The sequence below is a fragment of the Pristiophorus japonicus genome, chromosome 3 (assembly GCF_044704955.1).
Source record: "Pristiophorus japonicus isolate sPriJap1 chromosome 3, sPriJap1.hap1, whole genome shotgun sequence".
NCBI lineage: Eukaryota > Metazoa > Chordata > Chondrichthyes > Pristiophoridae > Pristiophorus > Pristiophorus japonicus.
In genome coordinates this window covers 220,417,707-220,428,181 of record NC_091979.1, presented here as the reverse complement: position 1 = coordinate 220,428,181, position 10,475 = coordinate 220,417,707, and the positions used below count along the sequence as shown (strand labels likewise).

General features: G+C 51.9%; 1 protein-coding gene across 1 annotated transcript in view; it reads left to right on the top strand.

Moving 5' to 3' along the window:
- Positions 1–10,475, top strand: part of rufy2 (RUN and FYVE domain containing 2) — a 119,091-nt gene that overhangs the window by 67,082 nt on the left and 41,534 nt on the right. Inside the window, exons 10-11 of the mRNA XM_070873893.1 lie at positions 1,192–1,213; positions 9,623–9,671. Of these exons, the coding sequence (XP_070729994.1) occupies positions 1,192–1,213; positions 9,623–9,671 (71 nt within the window). The remainder of the gene's footprint in view (positions 1–1,191; positions 1,214–9,622; positions 9,672–10,475) is intronic.

The window sequence follows — 10,475 nt, the reverse complement described above, 5'->3', positions numbered from 1 at the left end:
ACTGCTATCAGCGAAACATATGTCAATCATGTTGTGAACTTTGCCATAGTCCCTATGACGTGTGAAATAACTCTTGTTCCAAAACACTGGATTCCTTATCTCATCCCGAGAGAACTATTCTAATTCAGTTTTTCATGAGAGTCAGATTCTGTTTACAGTCTATGTTCCCAAACATTTGTGTCCTTGTTCTCTGTACTGAATGAGTGTTCTCATCTTCTATTTTCTGTGCCAGAGGTCAATGCAATGTTGGCTATTTCAGATGGTTCATTAACCATCAGGCATTGCTGCCTCCCTCTTCTTAACCCATTTTAAGCGAGTGTATAAGCGTGCTTTACATACATAAGCGAGTTATACATAACTGGTCAATATTACAATTCATACCGTAAGACAGAAGAACTCCTGATTCCTCAGAACCTCCTAATTTCCTTTAACCTTCTTACTCCAGTGTACTTTTTTCCCCCTTACAGTGTGGTGTGTGTGGGGTACGGTATGGTGAGTGTGGTGTGTGTGGGGTACGGTCTGGTGAGTGTGTGTGTGTGGCACAATCTGGTGAGTGTGTATGTGGTACAGTATGGTGTGTGTATGTCGTGCAGTGTTGTTCTCACTTGATTTTCATACATTCTAGCAGGGGTCATTGAATAGTGGTCAAGAGTGGATACCGTGGCTGATTAATTATAATATCTGAGACTAGAGCACCTTGGCTGCCATCAATTTACGGTCTGCTGATTAATAACCGACCTTCAGTTGAACCTTAGAACATGTTGAGCAGCAGGACTTAGTACCACACCAGTTGTTATTTTTGTTTTGTGTTTGTACTAAATTCTCTCTTTCCTGATCATAGTCAGAGAATATGGTTAGAAGTAAGGATCTTATTTTAGACAATGAGGGGAAACATGGAGAGTTGAGTTCACTGACATTGCTTGTGGATATTTCCTAAGTGAGCGGTTGCAGTTACTTACCCTGGGAACTGTTTGTTGCTTGTCTGCTGTCTTCTCTATGGATGGCAGGCCCTGGAACATCGTGGCCCCCCCCCCGAACTGAGAGAGAACAGCTCCGCAGGTCGGGCTATAAAAGAGCTGAGGTGGCATACCACATCAACCTCCAGCGCGAGCTGCTCCAAATATGCAACGATTTTGAGATGGGCGACTGGGTGACGTCATCAAAACCCTGGTTGCCGTTTTGGTGCATGGGCAGGAACACCGGCAGGACCCAGGTACGGAGGAGTGGGAAGGTTGGGGTGGATGAGCGAAGAGTGTTTGTGGCAAGATACGGTGAATGTTTACGGGGGAGGAGCGGCGAGAGATCATGGCGGAGGTGGTACAGATGAAGGTACGGGGCGCAGAAGAGGCGAGGGCCCGGGGCAGCACGGGCCAGCCCACACTGTGATATGTGTGCACATTAGGTCCGTGCAGCAGAGCAGGTCTCCAATTGTCTCGGTTAATCCTTGCCACTGGACCAAGACCTAGCTCTGTCAAGCCCGTGTGGTGGCTGATGTGCAACAGTCACCACACGTTAAAAAATTCTCGCACAGGCATCTTTCACCCCCTCAATTGGAGTTCAGGATTGGAACATCGGGTCCTTCATCGAAACACCTGTGAACTCGTGAAAGCAAGTCATCCTCGTTCGAGGGACCACCTATGATGATGATGGTGAGTGTGTGTGTGGGGCACGGTCTGGTGAGTGTGTGTGTGTGTGGCACAGTCTGGTGTGTGTGTGTGGCACAGTCTGGTGTGTGTGTGGCACAGTCTGGTGTGTGTGTGGCACAGTCTGGTGTGTGTGTGGCACAGTCTGGTGTGTGTGTGTGGCACAGTCTGGTGTGTGTGTGTGGCACAGTCTGGTGTGTGTGTGTGGCACAGTCTGGTGTGTGTGTGTGGCACAGTCTGGTGTGTGTGTGTGGCACAGTCTGGTGTGTGTGTGTGGCACAGTCTGGTGTGTGTGTGTGGCACAGTCTGGTGTGTGTGTGTGGCACAGTCTGGTGTGTGTGTGTGGCACAGTCTGGTGTGTGTGTGTGTGTGGCACAGTCTGGTGTGTGTGTGTGTGTGGCACAGTCTGGTGTGTGTGTGTGGCACAGTCTGGTGTGTGTGTGTGGCACAGTCTGGTGTGTGTGTGTGGCACAGTCTGGTGTGTGTGTGTGGCACAGTCTGGTGTGTGTGTGTGGCACAGTCTGGTGTGTGTGTGTGGCACAGTCTGGTGTGTGTGTGTGGCACAGTCTGGTGTGTGTGTGTGGCACAGTCTGGTGTGTGTGTGTGGCACAGTCTGGTGTGTGTGTGTGGCACAGTCTGGTGTGTGTGTGTGGCACAGTCTGGTGTGTGTGTGTGGCACAGTCTGGTGTGTGTGTGTGGCACAGTCTGGTGTGTGTGTGTGGCACAGTCTGGTGTGTGTGTGTGGCACAGTCTGGTGTGTGTGTGTGGCACAGTCTGGTGTGTGTGTGTGGCACAGTCTGGTGTGTGTGTGTGGCACAGTCTGGTGTGTGTGTGTGGCACAGTCTGGTGTGTGTGTGTGGCACAGTCTGGTGTGTGTGTGTGGCACAGTCTGGTGTGTGTGTGTGTGGCACAGTCTGGTGTGTGTGTGTGTGGCACAGTCTGGTGTGTGTGTGTGTGGCACAGTCTGGTGTGTGTGTGTGTGGCACAGTCTGGTGTGTGTGTGTGTGGCACAGTCGTGTGTGTGTGTGTGGCACAGTCTGGTGTGTGTGTGTGTGGCACAGTCTGGTGTGTGTGTGTGTGGCACAGTCTGGTGTGTGTGTGTGGCACAGTCTGGTGTGTGTGTGTGGCACAGTCTGGTGTGTGTGTGTGGCACAGTCTGGTGTGTGTGTGTGGCACAGTCTGGTGTGTGTGTGTGGCACAGTCTGGTGTGTGTGTGTGGCACAGTCTGGTGTGTGTGTGTGGCACAGTCTGGTGTGTGTGTGTGGCACAGTCTGGTGTGTGTGTGTGTGGCACAGTCTGGTGTGTGTGTGTGTGGCACAGTCTGGTGTGTGTGTGTGTGGCACAGTCTGGTGTGTGTGTGTGGCACAGTCTGGTGTGTGTGTGTGGCACAGTCTGGTGTGTGTGTGTGTGGCACAGTCTGGTGTGTGTGTGTGTGGCACAGTCTGGTGTGTGTGTGTGTGGCACAGTCTGGTGTGTGTGTGTGTGGCACAGTCTGGTGTGTGTGTGTGTGGCACAGTCTGGTGTGTGTGTGTGGCACAGTCTGGTGTGTGTGTGTGGCACAGTCTGGTGTGTGTGTGTGGCACAGTCTGGTGTGTGTGTGTGGCACAGTCTGGTGTGTGTGTGTGGCACAGTCTGGTGTGTGTGTGTGGCACAGTCTGGTGTGTGTGTGTGGCACAGTCTGGTGTGTGTGTGTGGCACAGTCTGGTGTGTGTGTGTGGCACAGTCTGGTGTGTGTGTGTGGCACAGTCTGGTGTGTGTGTGTGGCACAGTCTGGTGTGTGTGTGTGGCACAGTCTGGTGTGTGTGTGTGGCACAGTCTGGTGTGTGTGTGTGGCACAGTCTGGTGTGTGTGTGTGGCACAGTCTGGTGTGTGTGTGTGGCACAGTCTGGTGTGTGTGTGTGGCACAGTCTGGTGTGTGTGTGTGGCACAGTCTGGTGTGTGTGTGTGGCACAGTCTGGTGTGTGTGTGTGGCACAGTCTGGTGTGTGTGTGTGGCACAGTCTGGTGTGTGTGTGTGTGGCACAGTCTGGTGTGTGTGTGTGTGGCACAGTCTGGTGTGTGTGTGTGTGGCACAGTCTGGTGTGTGTGTGTGTGGCACAGTCTGGTGTGTGTGTGTGTGGCACAGTCTGGTGTGTGTGTGTGTGGCACAGTCTGGTGTGTGTGTGTGGCACAGTCTGGTGTGTGTGTGTGGCACAGTCTGGTGTGTGTGTGTGGCACAGTCTGGTGTGTGTGTGTGGCACAGTCTGGTGTGTGTGTGTGGCACAGTCTGGTGTGTGTGTGTGGCACAGTCTGGTGTGTGTGTGTGGCACAGTCTGGTGTGTGTGTGTGGCACAGTCTGGTGTGTGTGTGTGGCACAGTCTGGTGTGTGTGTGTGTGGCACAGTCTGGTGTGTGTGTGTGTGGCACAGTCTGGTGTGTGTGTGTGTGGCACAGTCTGGTGTGTGTGTGTGGCACAGTCTGGTGTGTGTGTGTGGCACAGTCTGGTGTGTGTGTGTGGCACAGTCTGGTGTGTGTGTGTGGCACAGTCTGGTGTGTGTGTGTGGCACAGTCTGGTGTGTGTGTGTGGCACAGTCTGGTGTGTGTGTGTGGCACAGTCTGGTGTGTGTGTGTGGCACAGTCTGGTGTGTGTGTGTGGCACAGTCTGGTGTGTGTGTGTGGCACAGTCTGGTGTGTGTGTGTGGCACAGTCTGGTGTGTGTGTGTGGCACAGTCTGGTGTGTGTGTGTGGCACAGTCTGGTGTGTGTGTGTGGCACAGTCTGGTGTGTGTGTGTGGCACAGTCTGGTGTGTGTGTGTGGCACAGTCTGGTGTGTGTGTGTGGCACAGTCTGGTGTGTGTGTGTGGCACAGTCTGGTGTGTGTGTGTGGCACAGTCTGGTGTGTGTGTGTGGCACAGTCTGGTGTGTGTGTGTGGCACAGTCTGGTGTGTGTGTGTGGCACAGTCTGGTGTGTGTGTGTGGCACAGTCTGGTGTGTGTGTGTGGCACAGTCTGGTGTGTGTGTGTGGCACAGTCTGGTGTGTGTGTGTGGCACAGTCTGGTGTGTGTGTGTGGCACAGTCTGGTGTGTGTGTGTGGCACAGTCTGGTGTGTGTGTGTGGCACAGTCTGGTGTGTGTGTGTGGCACAGTCTGGTGTGTGTGTGTGGCACAGTCTGGTGTGTGTGTGTGGCACAGTCTGGTGTGTGTGTGTGGCACAGTCTGGTGTGTGTGTGTGGCACAGTCTGGTGTGTGTGTGTGGCACAGTCTGGTGTGTGTGTGTGGCACAGTCTGGTGTGTGTGTGTGGCACAGTCTGGTGTGTGTGTGTGGCACAGTCTGGTGTGTGTGTGTGGCACAGTCTGGTGTGTGTGTGTGTGGCACAGTCTGGTGTGTGTGTGTGTGGCACAGTCTGGTGTGTGTGTGTGTGGCACAGTCTGGTGTGTGTGTGTGTGGCACAGTCTGGTGTGTGTGTGTGTGGCACAGTCTGGTGTGTGTGTGTGTGGCACAGTCTGGTGTGTGTGTGTGGCACAGTCTGGTGTGTGTGTGTGGCACAGTCTGGTGTGTGTGTGTGGCACAGTCTGGTGTGTGTGTGTGGCACAGTCTGGTGTGTGTGTGTGGCACAGTCTGGTGTGTGTGTGTGGCACAGTCTGGTGTGTGTGTGTGGCACAGTCTGGTGTGTGTGTGTGGCACAGTCTGGTGTGTGTGTGTGTGGCACAGTCTGGTGTGTGTGTGTGTGGCACAGTCTGGTGTGTGTGTGTGTGGCACAGTCTGGTGTGTGTGTGTGTGGCACAGTCTGGTGTGTGTGTGTGTGGCACAGTCTGGTGTGTGTGTGTGTGGCACAGTCTGGTGTGTGTGTGTGTGGCACAGTCTGGTGTGTGTGTGTGTGGCACAGTCTGGTGTGTGTGTGTGTGGCACAGTCTGGTGTGTGTGTGTGTGGCACAGTCTGGTGTGTGTGTGTGTGGCACAGTCTTTGTGTGTGTGGCACAGTCTTTGGTGTATGTGTGGCACAGTCTTTGGTGTGTGTGTGGTACAGTCTTTGGTGTGTGTGTGGCACAGTCTTTGGTGTGTGTGTGGTACAGTCTGGTGTGTGTGTGTGGGGCACAGTCTGGTGTGTGTGTGTGGGGCACAGTCTGGTGTGTGTGTGTGGGGCACTGTCTGGTGTGTGTGTGGGGCACAGTCTGGTGTGTGTGTGGGGCACAGTCTGGTGTGTGTGTGTGGCACAGTCTGGTGTGTGTGTGTGGCACAGTCTTGTGTGTGTGTGGCACAGTCTGGCGTGTGTGTGTGGTACAGTCTGGCGTGTGTGTGGCGCAGTCTGTGTGTGTGTGTGGCGCAGTCTGGCGTGTGTGTGTGGCGCAGTCTGGCGTGTGTGTGTGGCGCAGTCTGGCGTGTGTGTGGCGCAGTCTGGTGTGTGTGTGTGGCACAGTCTGTGTGTGTGTGTGTGTGGCGCAGTCTGGCGTGTGTGTGTGTGGTGCAGTCTGGCGAGTGTGTGTGGTGCAGTCTGGCGGTGGCCGGGGCCATTGGAGGGAGCAACGTGCGGTGGCCCGGCTCGGAAATCTGCGCGTTCCCAGCCTGCAAGACCATCAACAGGCCGGGGCCATTGGAGGGAGCAGCGTGTGGCGGCATACCACTGCTGCAGGAGGGCGACGGCTCCGAAGCCAGGTCACTGATTGCAGTGCGGGCAGACACAGCAGGAGCGGCAAGAGTCCGTAGAGGGAAGTGACCGAGGCCCAAGAGAGGCGTGAATCAGGCCCAGAAGAGGCGAGGGCCATGGGGTAGCACGGGCCACCCTGCGATATGTGTGTGTGCTCTGTCTGTGCAGCAGAGCTGGTCTCCAGTTAGTCTTGGGTAATCCTTGTCACTGGACTAAGACCTAACTCTGTCAAGCCCATGTGGTGGCTGGTGTGCAACGGCCACCACACGTTAAAAAAATCCAAGCACCGGCATCTTCCACCCTTCAACATGTAGTTCTGGATCTGGAATATTAGGTCCTTGATTGAAACACCTGTGAACTCCCCTTTTTGGCATGGAAGCAAGTCATCCTCGCTTCGAGGGACTGCCTATGATGATGATGATGATGTCTGTGATGCAGTATGGCGTGTGAGTGGCACAGTAGGCGAATTTGTGTGGTACAGTCTGGCGAGTGTGTGTGTGTGGTTGGTACAGTCTGGCGAGTGTGTGTGTGGTTGGTACAGTCTGGCGAGTGTGTGTGTGGTTGGTACAGTCTGGCGAGTGTGTGTGTGGTTGGTACAGTCTGGCGAGTGTGTGTGTGGTTGGTACAGTCTGGCGCCTCAAGTCTCTGGAGAAATACCACCAACGATGTCTCCGCAAGATCCTACAAATCCCCTGGGAGGACAGACGCACCAACATTGGCGCCTCGACCAGGCCAACATCCCCAGCATTGAAGCACTGACCACACTTGATCAGCTCCGCTGGGCAGGCCACATAGTCCGCATGCCAGACATGAGACTCCCAAAGCAAGCGCTCTACTCGGAACTCCTTCACGGCAAACGAGCCAAAGTTGGGCAAAGGAAACATTACAAGGACACCCTCAAAGCCTCCCTGATAAAGTACAACATCCCCACTGACACCTGGGAGTCCCTGGCCAAAGACCACCCTAAGTGGAGGAAGCGCATCCGGGATGGCGCTGAGCACCTCAAGTCTCATCGCTGAGAGCATACAGAAATCAAGCGCAGGCAGCGGAAAGAGCATGCGGCAAACCAATCCCAACCACCACTTCCCTCAATGACTATCTGTCCCACCTGTGACAAAGACTATGGTTCTCATATTGGACTGTACAGCCACATAAGTACTCATGTTAAGAGTGGAAGCAAGTCTTTCTCGATACCGAGGGGCTGCATATGATGATGATGATGGTGTGTGTGTGGTACAGCCTGGTATGTGCGGGATACAATGGTGTATATCGCGTGTGTGTGGTGCAGTATGGTGAGTTGGTGCGGTACAGTATGATGAGTGCATCTGGGCTACAGTATGGCTGGGGTGAGTGTGTAGTACAGTATGGTGTGTGTAGTACAGTATGGCGAGTGTTTGTGTGTGGTACAGTATGGTGAGTGTGGTACAGTATGGTGGCGAGCGTGTGCGTGGTACAGTATGGCGAGTGTGCAAGGTACAGTATGGTGAATGTGGGGCCAAGCTTATGATCTACAGGACATACCCGCCCTCCTGATTGGCTCAGAGACGTGGACCATATACAGTAGACACCTCAAATCGCTGGAGAAATACCACCAACGATGTCTCCGCAAGATCCTGCAAATTCCCTGGGAGGATAGTCACACCAACGTCAGTGTTCTTGATCAGGCTAACATCCCCAGCATCAAGCACTGACCACACTCAGCCAGCTCCGATGGGCATGCCACATTGTCCGCATGCCCGACACAAGACTCCCAAAGCAAGCGCTCTACTCGGAACTCCAACACAGCAGGCAAACCCCAGGTGGGCAGAGGAAACATTTCAAGGACATCTTCAAAGCCTCCTTGATAAAGTGCAACATCCCCATTGACACCTGGGAGTCCCTGGCCAAAGACCGCCCTAAGTGGAGGAAGTGCATCCGGGAGGACGCTGAGCACCTCGAGTCTCGTCATCGAGAACGTGCAGAAAGCAAGCGCAAGCAGCGGAAGGAGCGTGCAGCAAACCAGACTCCCCACCCACCCTTTCCTCCAACCACTGTCTGCCCACCTGTGACAGAGACGAATTCCCGTATTGGACTGTACAGTCACCTGAGAACTCACTTTTAGAGTGGAAGCAAGTCTTCCTCGATTTCGAGGCACTGCCTATGATAATTCAAGTCAATGGCTTTCACTGCATTGTTGGGTTTTCAGATTGAAATAAGAGGGAAGTTCAGTTTCTGAAATGAAGACATGAACCTAGAATTTTAATTTCGTCCCACCAAGTGTGCACAAAATGAGTCTGTAGTGAGAACTGCACTTGTTGCCCCTGGTTCATTAACTGTTAAGCGAATGGTTGATGGGGTGGAGCAGACCTTGGGCAGCAAATGGGCACATAATTTAAATTTAGGATTTCATAAAATTCTTCTTTACGTAAGAACTATTTCAGTAAGAGCAGGATAAATTACAAAGAACAGGAAATGTGTTGTTAATGTGCACAATAAACACCAGATGAGGATAAATTATTAATGCGATCATCAGCTTCAAAACAAGAAAACTCACAGAGCAATGATACAGAACTTCTTTCATTAACTTCAACCAGGGCGGAAGAACACCGAGGAGGTGGAGGTGTGAGTAAAAGGCACAAAGCCGTCATTAACCCTGCAAAATTAAGGAAATACAAAGACAGCTACTTGAATTTCAGTTTTATTTGTACTGGAACTACAGTGTGTAATTTGTCTACCAGTACTGTCCAATGAATCTTTGAAACCCTCCAAATTACAGAGGCATTTAATTACCAAGCATGACATATATAAGTTTTTTGTTATTGTATAACTAATTTTTATACAAAAAAAGACGTGTGTTACAGGAGGCCCATGGAATTTTAATAACATGGGAGAGGTAGTGCCTCAAGCAAAAAGGTGGAAAACCCCTGTGGTACAGTACCTTGTGCGTGTGTGTGTATGTGTGGTTCAGTACCCATTGAGTGTTTATGTATTGCGAGGGACTTAGTGCAGTGAGTGTGTGTAAGGTACAGTACCCGGTCTGATTCCTCACACCAGGACCCTTTATTCTTGCCCCTTTTTTGATCTAATTGAATGGTGGAATAGGTTCGAGGGGCTGTTTTATGTTCCCTGTTCCTGTTGTTTTGATGTCAGTCCCACATCATATGCTGACTCACTCTGTATTCCCAATGTTTCATCTCTAATATTTATTCCTTTCCTGGGTATACAGTAGGATATTGAACTGTAGGAGTATCACAACTAATCCTGGAGACAGATTGTTTCTGTTCCCTGACACTATGAAGCTAGTTGTTTTTTATTGTATGTTGATATTCCCGATTGCTGTTTGGAAATCTTTTTTTTACAAACCTTTCACTTTTTATAGGTCAAAACTCAAAATCGAGACAATCAAAGAAGCTAACAAAGCATTGCAGGTAATTTTATACATAATACTACTACTAGTGGATCTCATCTCTCGCCGCTGTGCTTGCGGTGTGCTGTTTTATGAGACAGCAGTTACTCCCGAGATCGCAGTATTACTCTGCTGAGGCAGATTGTCCATTTGATATCACAGTTCCCCCCAGAGTGTTACTCTGCTAAGGCAGAGTGTCCCTTTAACAACCAAATTGTCGTGAAGTAAACACAGGCTCAAGAAAGTTTACAAATTGTGAAATACATTCAGTTACTGGCTTTATTCCTTTCTGAAAGCTTGTTTGGCATCAGCATTTTAGTGTGGGGTCCGCACATTTCAACAGAGTGTTGGTATTCTTGTATTAACTGATATCCCGTAGGGGGTTTTATTAGAACAGGGGCATTATTACGAGTTGTGTTAAGAGTCCTTGATTTATCACTGTTGGGGAAGAGCCTCGTGATCACCGGCAAAGGTCCCTGGGCTCACCGGCAAAGGTCCCTGGGGGCTCACCGGCAAAGGTCCCTGGGGGCTCACCGGCAAAGGTCCCTGGGGGCTCACCGGCAAAGGTCCCTAGGGGCTCACCAGCAAAGGTCCCTGGGGGCTCACCGGCAAAGGTCCCTGGGGGCTCACCGGCAAAGGTCCCTGGGGGCTCACCGGCAAAAATCTCTGGGAATCCCCGTCAAGGGGCCCTGGGAATCCCCGGCAAAGGGCCCTGGGAGCATCGTGGCCAGTACTGGCATCACATTATCATAGAAACATAGAAAATAGGTGCAGGAGTAGGCCACTCAGCCCTTCCAGCCTGCACCGCCATTCAATGAGTTCATGG